Source organism: Camelus bactrianus, chromosome 12, assembly GCF_048773025.1.
Source record: "Camelus bactrianus isolate YW-2024 breed Bactrian camel chromosome 12, ASM4877302v1, whole genome shotgun sequence".
NCBI classification, from domain to species: Eukaryota; Metazoa; Chordata; class Mammalia; order Artiodactyla; family Camelidae; genus Camelus; species Camelus bactrianus.
Window position 1 is genome coordinate 34458425 of NC_133550.1, and position 17317 is coordinate 34475741.

A 17317-nucleotide genomic window follows, 5' to 3' on the forward strand; every position below is an offset into this window, starting at 1 on the left:
TTGAGAAGAGCAGACCCATCTTCAGGAAATGAAGCTGGTTACAAGCTGGGGGAGGAAACCAGGCAGAACACGAACTCCATCAACCAGCAGTTCAGGGTCAGAGGGGCTTTCATGCAACGTTAAAAATCTGTACTTTGAAAAGGTAGACTCCTTTTTAAACTTCATGTGAGCAGTAGTATTCTTGTTAAAAACCTCTTTAAGGGCTCACTAGAGTTCTTGTTTAAAATGCCAGCCTCTCACTGTGCCAGGGGCAACAGGCAGGGAGAGGGGAGTGAAGAGAACCCCGAGGCCAGAACAACATCAGCATCAACGGCACTGGTGCTTTCACTTCACAAAACCCAGGTGGTCGCAGCCCTATGCCCAGGCCAACATGCCAGGAGGGGATTTAGAGCTCCTTCTGTACGCCACAATGCTGTTTTATCCACACGTGAACCGAATTCTAAAGGAGAAACAGCTTATTCCTTGGGAATAAAGTATAGGAAAGCCACAAGAATCAGAGGGACGGTCCCCAAAGCAGAGCTATTTCCGCATGACCTGCGAGGCTCCTGCTAGACAGGGCTGGGTTAGGGGGAGGCAAGTGAGGCCCCACGGCTGCAGAGCCTGAGGACGCATTTACTGCTCTCGGAGCCTGCCTCACTCCAGCCCTGTCCTGCTTCTACAACTTTCACCTTGTGCAGGTTATTTATTTGTTTTTTTCTTTAGTAAGAGATCACTCCCTAACAAGGGTCCTGCCGTAATACATGATGCTTGATAAGTTACTGAGCCGTTTTAAAAAAAGAGGGAGAGAGGTGACAAAAAGGAAATATTCTAGATTTCAAAAAAAAACAAACCTATAAAAGAATTTTACTAAGTTACTGCCTTTTCTTATTATTCCCCCAACAATAACTTTACTATATAGTGCAAAGGCAACTCTAATCTGAATCAGATAGGAGATAAACCACTTCTTAAGGTCATTCTGACTCCCTCAGATATGCTTGCTTTTTGGTCAACTTCCTATTATCTTAAATGAAAGAAATTATCTAATGCCCTTTGACCTAGCCCTGTGCTAGGCACCTATCTGTTATAAACACACTCTTAACAGAAGCATTGACATGAGTTTATCAACACAGATCAAAAGGGCAGAGCAAAAATATTTACTCGAATAAGCTTAAAAGAGAATGGAGCCACAGTTTATCCCAGTCAAAAACAAGCATATGAGTGTTTTGTGGTAGAGAATGCTACTCAGCTGGAGCCTGAAAACTAGATTCGAATTACTGAGTTTTCTCATATTCCAATGTAGGATCTGCATTAAAGAAGCTCTCAGGTCCTTCAAACCGGAGTCTGTGATTCTATTTTAGGATTAGGCAGCCAAGGAATGGGGGCCAAGGATGACGTACAGAGTAGCATTCAGACAGAACTGCTTCAGCAAGGTGAGGGAGACGCAATTCAGTTCTTGTTTTTCTGTTTGCCCTGATTCTTGCTAACTCGTGTTAAAATTTTCCAGGCCCAACTGATAAGTATTTAATCTAAGACCAGTGAAAGCTGCATGACGGTGGAAAAACATCATCTCCCAAGATGACAGTTTGGTATTTCATTCATGCAATCGATAATTTAGCGAACAGTCACTAAGCATCGGCTTTACACAAGGCAAGGTGCTGGGGAGAATGTACAAATGGGCGATCGCTGTCAGAACTTACAGTATGGTGGATGGTCCTGCTCAATAAGGAAATACACAACCAAACGTAACACAACACACACAACCAAAATAAAATGGAGAAGCTACAAAGATTCGGGGTGGAAGAGTAGCTTTCTGGCTTGGAATCCTGGTCTCTGTTTAAAGAGGTTAATTTACTTCTCTTCAGTTTCCTCATCTATAAAATGAGGATAATAATAGTACCTTTTCATAAAGTTGTTAAGAGGATTAAATGAGATAATAGACAAAAGTAGCTTAAATTAATGCTTAGGACATAAATAATATTTGGTAAATGTTAGTTATAATTGTTATAATTACTGGAGTTATAGGATTAAGTGGTTGATTTGACTCCCGAGATGGAAGAAAAATTTCCTAAGGAGGTAGTATTAGGACTGCACCCTGAAAGATGAGGCAGGACAGGAGAAAGGAAAAAGAAGGAGAGAAGAGAGGGACAAGAAGGAGAGAAATCTTTGCCATAGGAAGTATTTCAATTTGGCTGGAGTGGAAACTTCCATAACATAATAGTGATGTGAAATGCAGTTGAGAGCACCACTGCAGAAGCTTAATATAAATCACTTAATTTTTTCCTGTTCATTTCCCTTCATACCCAGTTATGTCCTAGAAATCAACACAGTACTTTAAAAATAGATCAAATTTTATTATTACTATAGATATGTAGTCAGCATTACATCCTACATGTGGACGTACCATTTCTGGAAGCAATCTGTCAAGACTGAAAAAGCGCTATGCATTCTTAAGACTGAGTCTCAGAAAACCAGTTCTAAGCCAGGTTAAAGTCACGTAATCCTCCAGGCCTCAATGTCCTCTTAATAAAAATGTATGCTACTGTTATTTCAGGATGGATGGATAGAAGAAACAATAAAATGGTTGGAAGGCAATTCCAGGAAGGGAAAAAATTGGTAGCCTCCTTGGGTTGATACAGGACACAAATGCAACAATGGACATGAAAGCACTCTGCATACCTGATAACATTAAATGAAACACAAGGTATTTTCCCTACATATTACACAGATAAAGGCAGGAACTGCAGATGGTGGTGGTATGTGGTAAAAAAAAAGAATATGACTTTGGAGACAGACCAACTTAGATCTGAATCCTGCCAGGTCCTGTCATTTACTAGCTCCGTGGCCTGAAAGCAAAATAGTCTGAACTGCTACACTTCTTTTGTGTTGTGCTATCGCTGGGATTTTTATCAAACAGGAAATGTGAACCCTGTAGTCGTGTTTTCTCTCACTGCTTCAGTCACTTAGAAGCATGTGCAGGATCTAATCACATTTCAGAAACTCTTCTCAGTTTCATTTTATTATTTTAACACTTACTCCTCGTTTTTAGATCATTCTGATTTTTTTTAAAATGCCTCGAATTCTCCCCACACCCCACCTCTTAAAAGAAAAAAATGAGGCTTAGCCTATAAATTAACCAATCATAATTCTACCTGTTCTATCATGCCCTCCTTGACATCCCTAAACTGAATCCCTTGGACTTCTTGGCATGCCCTGTTCTTTGGAAATACTCAATAAATGGTTCTTAAATTAATAAAATGTTGAAAAGTTCACAATTTAACTGGTAAATATCAGAAACATCCAAATGCTATTAGCCAAATCTAGGCCCAATAAAAGCTAAATTTTATTATGTTTTCAGTATATTTTTAGTAACTAATATTTTTAGTCTGTTGAACAAATTCTATTTTTTCACATTTATTTATCTGCATTTAATATACCAGTTAGTCCTCAATGCATTCTCATGAAATGGGTTTGGCTAGTGTTACTACTATGTCACACAGGGAAAGCCGACCCATACGTCTCCCCATGTTGTGGCAAAGCCACATTTAAAACCAAGTCTTCACTTCTAACCTGGTCACAGTCTGGCACACTGCCTCTGAGGAATTCTTCAAACAGGCTGCAACTTACTCTTTTTTAACACTACGGAAATGAATTAACAATGGAAACATTTGCCAAAAAATCACATATAATAAACATCCATCAATCCGCAAGATATGTAGGCTTCATCAAATACTTTTTTAAATGGATCCCATATATGGAAGGCATGAAATATTTCCACTTCACAGGACCTATACCCAAATATGATGATAAACCGAGTTCTCTATTTGGAGGGCAAAGAAAAGAAAGCAATGTCACAGAACGTGCAATGTAGTATTTATCCTATGTACTCTGAAAAGCTGTAGGTAGGAGTAGCCCTCTCTGCCTTCTATCCCCATCACACTTAGACCAAGGAGTGCCTCTGATGACCAGCTGTCCAAAGCCCACGTTAATTTACTCTTCTTATTTCGAACATAGGTCAAATACACATTGTTAAAGTCTGTTGGCTCTTATGATCCCTGATGATAAGGATTATTACCTTGCTAATAACGTTGTTTTCCACAAAAAAGTCAATGAAGCAAAGAGGAAGAAAGCTTTTAGAAGTAACTTAATCTTTGATCCTACTGGTTTCAAGATCATTCGTTCAACCTTTGAGAAACAGACGGTTAAGTACACAAGTGTCCAAAGGGCATCTCGTGTTTGGCCAACCTGACCACAAGCCCTGGGGCCAGCCCGGACGGAGCTGGGGGTGTTCAGTCGCCAGTGTGCAAAGTAACCGACTGCTTGCCACCCCTTTCCCAACTTGGCGCGGGATGGGTTGGCAGCTAGGCAGGCAGCTCCCCAGCTCGCAGTGGCTGAGACTACCTGTCCGACGCCACGGGAGAGAGTGGGGGTGGTCTTGGGACTGGAGCAGTGACCTTGACAGCCCCTCTGTCCTCTGGGGGAGGCTCGGGGTGGACACGGGACTGCGTAGCGGCGTGACAGCCTCCAGGCTGCCTGCGGAAGGCTCGGGGCGGACGCGGCGCGGGGACAGTGTCGATGTCCGCCCCTCCGCGGCCCTGGGAGGCTCAGCCGCGCGGTGGGCTCCCCGGGCGCCTCCAGCGGCGCACCTGGGGCGGGGCGGGGCGGGGCGGGGCGGGGCGGGGCGGGGCGGGGCGGGGCGGGGCGGGGCGGGGCGGGGCGGGGCGGGGCTGGGCTCGGGTGAGGAACTCCGAGGGACAGCAGTTGGGGGGCCACGGGCGGCCGGCGGGCCCTACCTCCTCGGTGACAGTGGGGCAATAGGAGATGAGCACGAGCGTGGTGAGGAGGTTGATGGCGAGGCCCAGGAGGGTGATGGTGTTGGGGGCCATCCACAGCGGGACCCACTGGAGCAGCCAGGTCCAGTAGAGCTGCAGCGGCGGCTCGAGCAGCGAGACGCCGGTGGCGCTGTAGCGGTGCTCCTCCAGCCGCCGCAGCTGCGCCGCGCTCAGCGGCTCGGCCAGCGCCTTCAGCCAGCGCGGCGCCAGCCTGCCCCCGGCGCCCGCCGCCATGGCCGCCTGCGGGCCCAGCCGCTGCGAGCGAGCGCAGCTGCGCCGGGCGCCAGGGCGGGGACAGGTGGAGGGAGGGGCTCGCGGCCCGGGCCTGCGCCGGCCGGGTGGGACTCGCCGGTCCAGCCCGCCGCCGGTCCCAGAGCCGCCCGGCCGCTGGGGGCGGGGCCTCCGGGGAGAGCCCGGGGGAGGGGTCAGGCGCCGGCCCGCGAGGGGTCGGGGCGGGTGGGGCTGGTTCACACAGGCCACCGGGTCTCCATGAGGGGCCTAGTCGACCGTAGCTTTACAATTGGCGCTGCAAAGGGCCCAGACTTCCCCCCAGAGCGTGATGCACCTGCCTCTTAAGGGCCGGTTCTTCTACAGGGACGGCTGGTAACGCTACCCTGAGGGCAGTCTGGCTAGCAGAACAGTTAGGAAGCTGGTTCCACTGACTCGCGGCGGTGCGCACAGCTCCGTTCTCTGCAGGACGCCTCCGCCTGCAGAGCCTAGGGGAGCGGGGTGTTGTGTGAGAACATGACTTTGCCCGTCTTGGGTCACCGACAAGGGGGCCCTATCTGCCCTAAGAGAGGTCCTGCTTGATAAACATACAAGCACAGTTCTTCCAATCCTGAGGACAGGGGCCCTGCCTGACATGTATTAGGACTAGAGAACCCTTTCTTGCGGGTTCAGGGTTCAGTTTTCAAGGTGTCGGAACTGCAAATCAGGAGGTGGAAACACCGTTAAACAAGGGGACTTGAAACCCAAACGCCTCTTTTTCAGAGCATCTGATACCCATAGCAAACGGTATTTTTACACACACCGTTCCCTGGGCACACGGGACAAGGGTCCAGGCCGAATCCTCCCACTGCCCCGTGGAGCAAGCACACTTGTCGCACAATGCCATTCACTACCCCCTTACCTCACAGTGCACCCATTTGACAGGGGACGGCCTGTCATAAACATTATTTTGCACAACCTGAGACAAGCCTACCACTTGCCTTTTCTTTGCACTTCACAGTTCTGATTTGTATGCAGTTCTCTAAGGTACAGAATAAGCTCAGATACTGCTTTCATGATAGTTGTATTGGGCAGCGGCTATCAGCAGGTGCAGTTTGTCCCACGGGATCTGCCACAACACCTTGGAGATGGGCCAACAAACTACTTCCAAGCCCACCACCTGTTTCCATACAGTCCATAAGCTAGTTATGGTTTTTACATTTTTTAATGACAAAATTTTTTTAAATTTGTGTGTGTGACACAAAATGACATGAAATTCATATTTCAATGTCACGAATGAAGCCATGTTTATGCCTTACGTATTTTTTATGACTACTTTCACTCTCCAAAGGCAAAGTTCAGTGGTTGTGACAGAGACCAGATGGCGTTTTATGGAAAAAAGTTTGGCAATTCTTTCCTTAGAGCCATATGAGGGTGTCTGCAGACCAAACCATGCATGGAATATACACCTCCTAATCTTTAACGTGAAAAATGATGCTGACAAATGCAGGAAAAGAACTGGAGTCACAGAGATCCACTTTTAACTATGCTGGTTTTCTGTACGGTAAACTTGGATATACCTATCTTTTAATTTAACAAGGCCATGAATAATCCAAAGAAAAATCCCTTTCCAGATTAATAAATTGAACTATATTACAGATAATTTCTAATATACAGCAAAAATAAAGAGAATGGAAGGGCAAGCCATAAACTGGGAAAGGTATTTCTCTCAAGTAAAATTCATATTTAAAAAAAAATTTTGGGGCTGCAGGAGGTAATTAGGTTTGTTTATTTGTTTATTTAATGGAGGTACTGGGGATTGAACCCAGGACCTCATGAATGCTAAGCATGTGCTCTACCACTGATCTATAACTTCCCCCCAGTAAAAATCCATATTGAATAGTACCCAGATTATATAAAGAATTCCTAAAAATCCATGAGAAATAGAAAAACAGTAAGTTGGATTTATGTTCAGATACCTACAACAAAACCCCCCAAACATGGTGACATAAACAAAATAGAAGTTTATTTCTCTCTCACATAAAAGCAGACATGCACTGTTCAATAAGAGATTTATGAAAACCTTTGCTCTCCTCTCTAAAAATGCCTTATTTCCGGGACAAGATCAGAAAACCAAATTTCACAATAGTATCCCTGAGATGTTGTAATTGTGCTTTTTATCTGAAGTTGTGAAAGCAGTTTAGGGTTAAGGAAACTGATTTCCCTCAGAGACACAGTTCTTAGCAGTCTGTCCTATTTATATCCTTTAACGATTTTCTATTATCCTTTTCTGAGTTCTCATCCTACTGCTTTACAATGTTTTCCATGGTACGATTTGAGGAGCATTAGAAGGAATCTCTTTCCTGAAAAATTCCTTCTAGGGAAATCTGGCGTGTCTCAAGTCCCACAATGAATTACTCCTGTCTTTGGGTTGGGGTTTGGGATGAGCAGGGTAGGTCACATTTCCACGTTGGGTTAGGTCACTATCAGGAATACTTTAGAAGGGATACTTCAATCAGAGTATCTTTTCCTCTGAGACAGCTGAAAGAGAATGACTCCAAATAAATAGTCATGCCGGGAACTAGAGACAAAGAGGGTGGGAGCCGTACCTCTCCAACACAGACGAGCCTGCAATGCGAATCATCTGGAGATCCTGTTAAAATGCAGGTTTCTAGTTAGCAGGTCTGGAGCATGAGAGCGGAGGGGAGTTTCAGTCCTAACAAGCTCCCAGGTGATGCCGATGCTGCAGGGAGTTGGCCACATTTTGAGCAAAGAGGGGCTGAAGCAGATTCAGTCTTAGGAGGTTTGGGTGGAGGCACGGCTCTGAGCAGGTCTCATGAGCCCCAGGTGGAAGTTGGATGAGACAGATTGAGGAGAGACACAGCTGAGCACAATTAAAGGATGAGAAAGACCAAGTTGACTCACTTAATGTTGCTTAAGCCCGTTCTTTCCAGGCAAAGAAGGGATGGATGGATGGATAGATGGACAGACAGATAGATACTAAAATTTTCTATTTTTTAATATATGTATACATATAAACTGATCATGTAATACTATCTATAGTGGAATTGCGATCTGCTTGTTGGTCCTCAGTGAGGGTGTTGGTTGTTCATTGTTGATGAGACTTTTCTGACATCATGCTGGGCTTCCCAGACTGGGATATCTTTCACTCCCTGACAATATACCTGAAACAACATCCCTTTGAAGATATGGGAAGAAAAAATTGTTTTTCTATTAAATAACTCACATATCCTGGAGAAGAACATGTGGATAAACTTTAATGAATAAGCATATGAGGGGTTGTGGCAGTGGTTTAAGGCTGTGCTTTCACGCCCTGTGCCAGGTTTTCCTTTCTTCTGCCAAAGGGGATGCAGTGGAGGTGGACGGGGTGAGGAGTCTGTGACTGAGATAATGCCTGTGAAGCACAGAAGCAGGTGCTCTTTCCCTTCTATTATTGATTTTTCTCATCGCCATTTCCTCTTTCTTTAGTTCCTTGCCCAGTGACGTTGTTTCTAGCTTCATCTCGCTGCTCTTAACTGCCCTTCCCTCTGTCCAAATAATAATGTGTTTTCCTCCTTTCCTCCTTCCTACTTGAGGTGATCCTTGGTCTTGGCCTTCACTGAGCCCTTTGTTGCCACACCCTCCCAGTTGGTCCATCACTCTTGCTTAACTTCCTCAGGGAGTGGAGTTATTAAAGGCAGACTTTGGGTCAGAGTCCATGCTGGCCACTATGAGGACTTGATAATCATGAAAAGACCCAAGGAACAACTTGTCTCACCAATGAAGTCTTGCTTCTACTGCTAGTTTCTTGAGCCTTAACCATGAACTATCAAGAAGTACATAAAAATAACCCTACATAGAGAGGTTCTGCCCTTCTTGGCAACCTCTACCATTACCCCACCTGCCTCCCACATAGTGCTACCTCCTAGTGCAGGAATGGGAACTGAATTACAGTGACCCCCAGTGGATGACCAGCCTAATGGGAATTCATCCCATAGCCTGCAGGGGACACATTATTTGGCTCTCTACTGCCTGGAATTTTCCAAATGACCACATGACTTCAAATCGACTTTGATTTATTTTGAAACATGGCTCCCTTCCAATTACTCTTTGTCCCAGTTGTCCAAGAGGGTGCCTTACAAAGTCTGGATAATTATTTTTTTTTCTTTTTTTTCATTAACCTAAAAAAAAAATTTGAGCCAAGATTCTTAAATTGGTGTATGATATCTTAAAGATGTTTTCTTGGTCTCCAAGACTAGGATGAAGGTGAGAGTAGAATACTGGAAGGAGGGAATCTCTTGCCTGTGTGTTTATCTACAAAGAACAGAAAGAGTCTCTCTAAAGCTATTTCTTGGAAGAAAAAGAAGTTATGGTCAATTATGCACTTGAGTGCAAGGTTTTTGCCTTTAAAGATGTGAGTCAGCCAGTGCCCCAAGTCACACTGAGTGACCCCTCGGGGAGTATTTAACTGCCTTGCTACCTCCCTGGAATTCTGTCCCTAGTAATCTACTCCAGATAGAAGAAAAATATTCAGCTAGGCCAGAGGTTGTGCAAGCCAGGGCGTCTGGGGACAGACAGAGATCATCAACTGAATTTAAGAGGGTGGTGACAGCATCAGGAGAACTGGTCATTCCATTAGTGGGTTTGCTTCTCCAGTCCATTCTAAGTTATCAAAGTTTAATTACAAAGGATTTTATAAATACCTACCCATACCAATCAGCTGAATCTTTGGTACAAGGATGGTAATTAGTGACCCAGCTAAAATAAGGAAATAAAACAAATGTAGAGTTCAATTTAGAATCAAGTAATGTTATACGGAGAGTTGGGAAGAGGACTATCTTGTTTTCTTCTTCCTTACTCTCTACTCCTAGGAAAAAGAGGCTAAATTTGTATTTCTAGAATTCCATTGAAAGGAATTAAGTGAGGAAGCAGATGGAGGGTCAGGCCTGGAGTTTGGTGAGCAGGGAGAAGGAAGCGGTGATGGAGTGGTGAGAGCAATGTTAGATGGTGGAGGATGGGGAGGAAAGGGAACAGAGGTGGTTGGGGGCCGATGACCCCTCACTTTCATGGCTTATATACATAGACATTTAGAAGTTATAAACCAAGCTAATAGAAGGTTAATAAAATAGTTGCATCCTCGAATTTTTATGGGGATACCTTCATAAGGACATGGAAGGCCAGATTTGAATACAGAATTACCAGATTCTTCAGAGATACTTGCCAGAATATTGTGGCTCACTGCCAGTCCTGGGCCTCCCTGTGCTTCCCACCCTGCTTCCTCTTGCCCCAAACCATGAGGGGTCTCAGGTGCATGTGTGTGGATGCCCCGCCTCTTGCACAAGCTCTAGTTACTTCCCCCTAACTGCAAACAGGTGCCTCTAAGCCACCCGTTGGGCTTCAGGGTGTATATACTGGTCACATGATTCTTCCTTGGGGGTTTGGACCCAGGGAGAAGGCCCACAGGTCCCTAAAAGTAGACTTGGGTACAGTCTACAGGAAGCCCCCTTCCTGTAGAGGGAACCCTGTGGTAAGGGTTCTAAGTAGGCACATCCCCTAAGCTCCATGGCCTCCCTGCCTTGCGGAGGGAGATAATGGTTACAGGAGGGCCAGAGTGTAGTGGTCCCTCTTGCCCAAGTCCAAGGCTAATAGTAAGTGGTAGAACTGTCCAGTCTTCCCACAAAAACATCTTTAAAAGTAGCAGGTAAACAGCCATGCTCTGGCCTTGGAGGTTGGAAGACTCCAGGTCCACGCTTGTCAAGAAAGCTTCAGAGTCACCTGTCTTTGGCTGGACTATACTGGCTTGGACCACGGGCTGCTCTGCAGTCACCAGTGTAGCCTGAAAACCAGAGGCCTTTCCTTCTCTCCATTTTCTAGGCACCAGGAAAGATTCTGGTTGATCCAGAGCCTGAGGTAGGACCCCGAAGCAGGACAGAGAATTTCTCAGTCTCCCTGGCTGGTGGGGAGCTCAGAGTCATATTTAATTTGATTTAGAAAAGTAAAATCATGTGGCATGTCCTGTACTCCATCTTAGTGTGATCTATATACATTGATAATAACACATACACCAGGACTTTGAACAAGACCTCAAGTTTTCCCTTGTTGGTCCCCAAAGTACCGCAACTACCTGCATCATCCACTCCTTCCCTTCATGAGCCCCACATCAACCCAGGTGCCTGACCACCATCACATCTTCCCAGCTTTAATCTGGAAAGGAAACAGAGCAGATATTTTAAAATGCTGTCCCAGGACGCTGTAGTCTACTTACAGGTCACAATGTATTTAGCTCCTAGAATAACAAAACACCAAAAGAATGAAAGGGAGGAAGGTAAGAGAGAAAGCAATGATGATGTACCCTACTCACACAGCTACTCCACTCCCTGAACTGAAACTTTCTCTGTAACAACAGAAAGAGTGAAGGATGTTGCTGAAAAGATTACAGGCTTGTACAAATGTTTCTCAGCTTCTAGATTTTCCATCAATCTGAATGGATGCCATCAACAAACTCTGAATCTGTAACTGCTCTGGAGTCTACAACCACTCTCCATCACTGTGACTAGCTGTTTTGGCAGGAAGTCTGGTAGACTCGGCCAGCATGCTGTGCCACAGACATGATTTGGGTCAGGCCTGACTTTGGTAGCATCCTGGCTCCCAGCCTTTGTCCTCAGTTCTGCCTGATCATGTAACCCCAAACACATAAACAAATACTGTCATTTCATCATAAACACTTCAGATTTATTGTACCATTTATAGAATACATTTTCCCTTCTGTTGAGAAAACTTGTCTGAAAGACTTTTAAAAAGTCTTGCAGTGAATTAAATTGAGAAAAGGGCACACACAGGTCCACTGGTGTTAAGCCAGGTTGTGTGAAATAAACAACTCTTTTTTGCTTTGAAAAAATCTCTTAGATCAAGAGAAAGATGGATTTTCAAGATTCTATTATGGTGTATTGTACTGTTTCTTTACTCTGGGGGGAAAAATCATTTAGAGCCTATTATTTTAAAATAAAGTAACTATTTTTGCTTATTCTCTAGCTTGCTTTTCTGGGGAAATACAGTGACCAAGCACAGACAACAATGATCAAAAAGCTAACTTCAAATGAGATTTTGTTTGCAATTTTTAATTAAGCAATCTGTGCAAACATTTTTTTTTTCTTCAACATTAGGAGGAAAGAAAGCGATCACACTTGGGAGCCTGGTGGAAACACAGAAAATGCTTTCTCATGGCAACCAGATTTCAAAGCAGTAGAGTGCAGAGGCAGTGCCTGGGCCCTTATTCCTCGGGATTGCTTGATTGCAAGTCTCTCAAATATGAATCAATAATGTTAGGAGGCACACCTTGCAAGAGGAGCCTGCAGAAGGAAAGACCACCTAGAAAGGACGAGAAGGAAAAAGCAAAGTCAAAACCGTCTACATGTGAAAAATCCCTGAAATAATACTTCTTGACTAGCTGCCTGGAAATGTGACTAATTATGTTCCAGTTAGTTACAAAGATTCATTCAGTCTCTACTTGGAAATCTCCCGGGTTTAGTACATTTGAATCTAAAGCACTTGGCATCTAGAAGGAAAAACATGTTCCCCGCAGACCCATAGCCTTTCTTTGTTCCCCACTGTTACTCAGTCTTAGTTTAAATTCCTAACTGGTGGGAAAGTATTTATTGCTCTTTGAGAGATTCTGAGGTTCTTCTATAGACAATTTAAGTGTTCTGACTGAATGGCCAAATCAATGCAAATCATTTTATGAATCAGCAGAAGCACTGTTTCCTTTGTTAATGTTCTTTTTAATTAAGTTCAAAGAGTTCCGATGCAAGGACACCGGAAAAGAAAAACAAAAAGGGACTACTCCTTGAACTTTTGTCAAATGTGCAAAAATTGAAAATATTTTGTTAAAAATAGTAAAGTCTGTTTTATAATAACTACAAATGCAGTATAACCTTTAAAAACTCTGAATCACTATGTTGTACTCCTGAAACTTATATAGTATTGTACATCAATATACATCAATAAAAAAATTTTTAAAGGAAAAAAAATGGTAAAACCTGTCCAAGGTAAGAAAAACACCTACTAACATTTTATACTTACCTTCTGTGGTTCTGAGTTATATTTAAAAAATAAAAGTACCCTTCACAAGAGAACCCATGAAACCAGAAAAATTCATGGTCCTTTAGAGAAGTGTTTCACTACTTGCTAATAAATTCACGTCCAGACAAAAACAGCATGCCATTTGAACATTCTTAAAATTTCTTAAATGCAAATTTGAGAAAGTCATTCTCCTTTTTTTTAAAAAAAATTTCAAGTCACATATTGGTAGAAATGATGCCACGTATGTACATGTCCATTCCTTGATGCAAAGCATTCAGAATGCTTGAGTACCACTCATTTTCATCTACATTAAATGCTTTCGTTCATGCTCTACTGCATTCAACAACTTGCTTCATGTCAACAGGAGCTTGTTGTGATGAGTAAGTACTAGCTGTTAGTGCAAGATGCTGAAATACACATTAGAACTACCACGTTAGAGATCTTAAAGAGTCTATTTTCATTGGATTACATAATGAAAATCATGCCATACTCCACAGGCTTTGTATGGCTTATGACAGTCATAAGCTTCATATGCCAAAACCATATGAAAGCTTACCTTAGATGATAATACACATTCAAAAATCCTTACTGTGCTACAACTAAGGAAAAGAGAGAGAAAGAGAGAGAGACGTTGTAAGCATTAATGAAGTGCTAAGACCAAAAGGAGTACTTGCTGGATGAAATTATGGTCATGATTATGATGAGGTGATTTCATTAATCCTTAGTCAGGTGAAAAATACAGGAAAATAGAAGCGCATGGAAGGAAGGGAAGGGATCCAGTCACTTCAAAAGGATCATTAATTGGTAAAACATTTATTAATATGCACAACCACTTTGCCTGAACAGGTGGCAGAGCCCATTGGACTCTACAGTGAATAATTATGGTAAGAGCTTCCAAACCATTAGCTGAAAAAAAAAAAAACCCTACAACATATATATATTTTGTTTTTCAACAAAAGAAAAACATGGACAATAGACAAAGCATTAGTATACATATATATATGTTGAAATTCTAAAAGGCAAAATTATCAAGTGGATATAAAAATTAGACCGGCATATTCTATAATATTATATTCTAAACTGACAGTATATGACTGACCTAAATAAACACAAGGCTTAAACAAACAGGCTAGAAAGTGACTCTAACAGATACCCTAAAAACTATAGAGAGAGTCCTAATTCTTTCCTCTTTTGAAAGCTGACATTATCTCTGGGAATTCAGAGATACTATACTGAATATATACTATAAACTTGGGCATAAGTCTATGTCATTAGCATTGACATCAGGTTGTCAACCCAACCCCAAAGACCTTCTAAATTCACTCTTCCAGATGGGGGTGAATCATACATAGACTGTAAGACTCAGTCATCATCACTCAATATATTTAGTTATGGGGCCCAGAATTGTCTTGTAAGTGCATGAATATATGAAATTATCTTGGTCCCATGAAAATACCAAAAATATTCAACAGATATATGGGTTATAGATAGTCTACTAGTGAATTTTTCATTGGAAAATCTTAAATAGGAAAGTTTCCAAATATTAGAACCAAATATTTCAAATGTTTTTAAGTTGGGTCATCTCCCCATCAAAAATGCCCGTAACAGTTTTTCTATAACTTCACAATTTAAAAATGTTCAGTTTTCTGAATTTCAACATGAGTCTAATAAACCTACACTGGAGACTAACTTAAAGGAAGAACATCTCTCTCTACACTTGAAAATGAAGATACCAAAGAAATACCATTGATTCTCAAATTTTGATAGTCATATCTAAAATGAGGTCATCTTCAAATATGAGTTTCTGGTTTTATTTATGGGGACCTGTGGTACGGTACTTAGTTTTCTCACGAAACTTAGTTCCTATGTGACCTAGTATCCTTGAATAATTTGGCCTTCCTTGTTCATGGCATAACCACTGTATGCCATGAGCTGCTAAGAAATACAATTAAAAGCAAATAAGAAAGACAAGCTTTACATGCAAAGTGCGATTTCATGTAAGAGGAATGGAACAGAAAGAAGAAATATCCAGTGGGATATGAACTTTTTAAACCTGTTGCTGCCCCTCCAGGAAGACTGGTTGTCCAGGGGTATTTACTCCTTGATATATCACTGCAGAATTAGAATATTTGCACCAGTATTTATTTATTCTTGGTTGACAGTCTTACCTTTTTTTCACAGCTTAACTTGATTCAAGTCACCTATTTTCAGATAACAATCTGATGATAAACAATCTTGGCTTTACTTTTGGAACCAAAAGCTCATACCAATATTTCAGTTGATAACTTATGAACTTATGTACCAGAATATGTTATTTATGTTATTGAATTCAGTTACTATACAATTTACTATACAATTACTATAAAGAATATATCACTAATATGCGTAACATTATTCACTTACATGGAGGGCCCCAAATATTGAACCATTTATGAAATCATTATTTTCTATCATTGGCAACATTCAGTTATTTTCAAAGCACACAAAAGTGGTACTGGGTTTTCATTTTTTGTTTTTTATTTTAGATGTTGAAACAAATACCAACGATAACTTAGAACTAATAAGAGCTCTTACTATAGGCATAATAGTAAGGTTTGAAATTTTCTAAGAATGTTAAATGCTTTATAGTTGAGAGGCAAAAAATGAAAAAAAAATTTTCCTATCAATCATGAATCTACTATACTATACTATCTGAGGATGAAAAAAATCATAAAAGAAACAATACTGGGTTTTTAAAGTTATAGAAGGAAAAAAATTTTCAAGAAGTTTCTCTACTATATTTACACTAGAGTTAGGACTGAAAATCTCTTTTATTGTTGTTGTTGTTTTTGTTACATAAATACCCTAAGCATTTACTGTGTTTTTTCTAAAATAGATATTTACAAAGGTATCTTTCTGATTTTAGATTATAATTTCTTCATTATAGAGAGGTAGGAAAAATAAGGATTTTGGTTATCACAAGTTGGCAATATAATACAGTAAGAATGAGAGAAAAGACATTAGGATCATGTAACCTATTATCTCATAACAGTGACTCAGCTGTAGGAGTTTTCATGGTGTCCCAAAGTAGGTTTTTTTGCTCAAAAAAAAAAAAAAAACACTTCAGTATAAAAATTACACTCAATTAATATGAAAATTGATTAAGATGACAATTATACTGAGATTTTTCTACCACATAAATCTTTGTGTTTTCTTGGTTTACATTAGTTGCAACACCTCTGAAAACTAGCATAAATGAAATGAATACCTATAAATGGACATTCTCCTGTGAGATTTTAAAAGGAACAGGTTATAATATGTGTATGCTAAATTCTGCATGTGTAATATTAAACACTAAATTAGCAAACTTTATATATAGAAAGTTTCACAAAAATAGTAAACTAATTTAAAATAGTGTAAATTCCTTAATTGTAGTTTCATTAGATGAGTTTTTACACTAGGCTTCTATTTATCTATTAAGATGGATTACATCACCAACATAATACCCTCTTGACTTTATACACTGTCACTATGCTATGCGCATACCACAATCCATTGAAATCAATATTCCTTTAGTTAACAAGAATTGCAAGAGATAAAAGTAAGTCTACTTAAATAATCAAGTAGCAACACAAATAAATCAGAGTGAAAGCAGAATGTGAAAATGTCTACTCTCCCCAAATCTTTCCCCTCTTCCTTCACCACCCCAGGAATGTTGGCAAGCAATTTGGATTTTGCAGGAAGGACAATGATTAAATTATTTCCTTTCATTTCTGTCTACATGAGATCTGGGATATCATACCTTTCACTTCCAGTTTGCATTCAATCTCCACTGTCCCAAGGTTGTTGACTGCTTTGCAGCAGTAAGTGCCTCCATCATAGGGGCTGGGCTTGCGAATCTCCAAAGTACAGACCCCTTGGTTGCTGAACATCCTGTACCTTGGGTCATCCACAATAGCAACCTTGTTTTTCATCCAGGTAATTTTGGGCTGAAGATTGAAGCAAATTAGGTCAAAACAATACCTGTACTTAGTCTAATGATAGACCATCAAAGCCAGTGACAGAATTTTAAAGCATGGCTTAGAAAGAAAATGCTACATCTAGGAAATCCACAACTTGAACACTTGTTTCTCTCAAAACAAATTCTACTTAATGCTTGACAAGAAAGCAAATGAACAGTTCTGCAGAAGCAAGCCGGATTTGTTCAGGGGACAGCCCGGAGGCAATCTTCCCAAACAGATTCA

General features: G+C 41.5%; 2 protein-coding genes across 46 annotated transcripts in view; both read right to left on the bottom strand.

The window, feature by feature from the left end:
* The window catches only part of CHPT1 (choline phosphotransferase 1), a 26296-nt gene extending 21153 nt beyond the window's left edge, over positions 1–5143 (bottom strand). For 2 of the 4 annotated variants that reach the window (XR_012510710.1, XM_074375213.1), the window contains exon 1: positions 4770–5131. Coding sequence is in view for 3 of the 4 variants with exons in the window: in XM_074375213.1 (XP_074231314.1) it covers positions 4770–5042 (273 nt within the window). In the remaining variant the exon portion in view is untranslated. Of the gene's footprint in view, positions 1–4769 lie in introns of all 4 variants that reach the window. The other 2 variants (XM_074375214.1, XM_074375215.1) reach the window with 2 other exon arrangements.
* A 6969-nt stretch (positions 5144–12112) lies between these two features.
* MYBPC1 (myosin binding protein C1) overlaps positions 12113–17317 on the bottom strand; it is an 82759-nt gene continuing 77554 nt past the window's right edge. For 40 of the 42 annotated variants that reach the window (XM_074375212.1, XM_074375205.1, XM_074375206.1 and 37 more), the window contains 4 exons: positions 16876–17062; positions 15148–15206; positions 13651–13693; positions 12113–12383 (listed from right to left, as the gene is read on the bottom strand). In XM_074375212.1, coding sequence (XP_074231313.1) covers positions 13688–13693; positions 15148–15206; positions 16876–17062 — 252 coding nt within the window. In that variant the 3' untranslated portion in view covers positions 12113–12383; positions 13651–13687. Of the gene's footprint in view, positions 12384–13650; positions 13694–15138; positions 15207–16875; positions 17063–17317 lie in introns of all 42 variants that reach the window. The other 2 variants (XM_074375173.1, XM_074375179.1) reach the window with 2 other exon arrangements.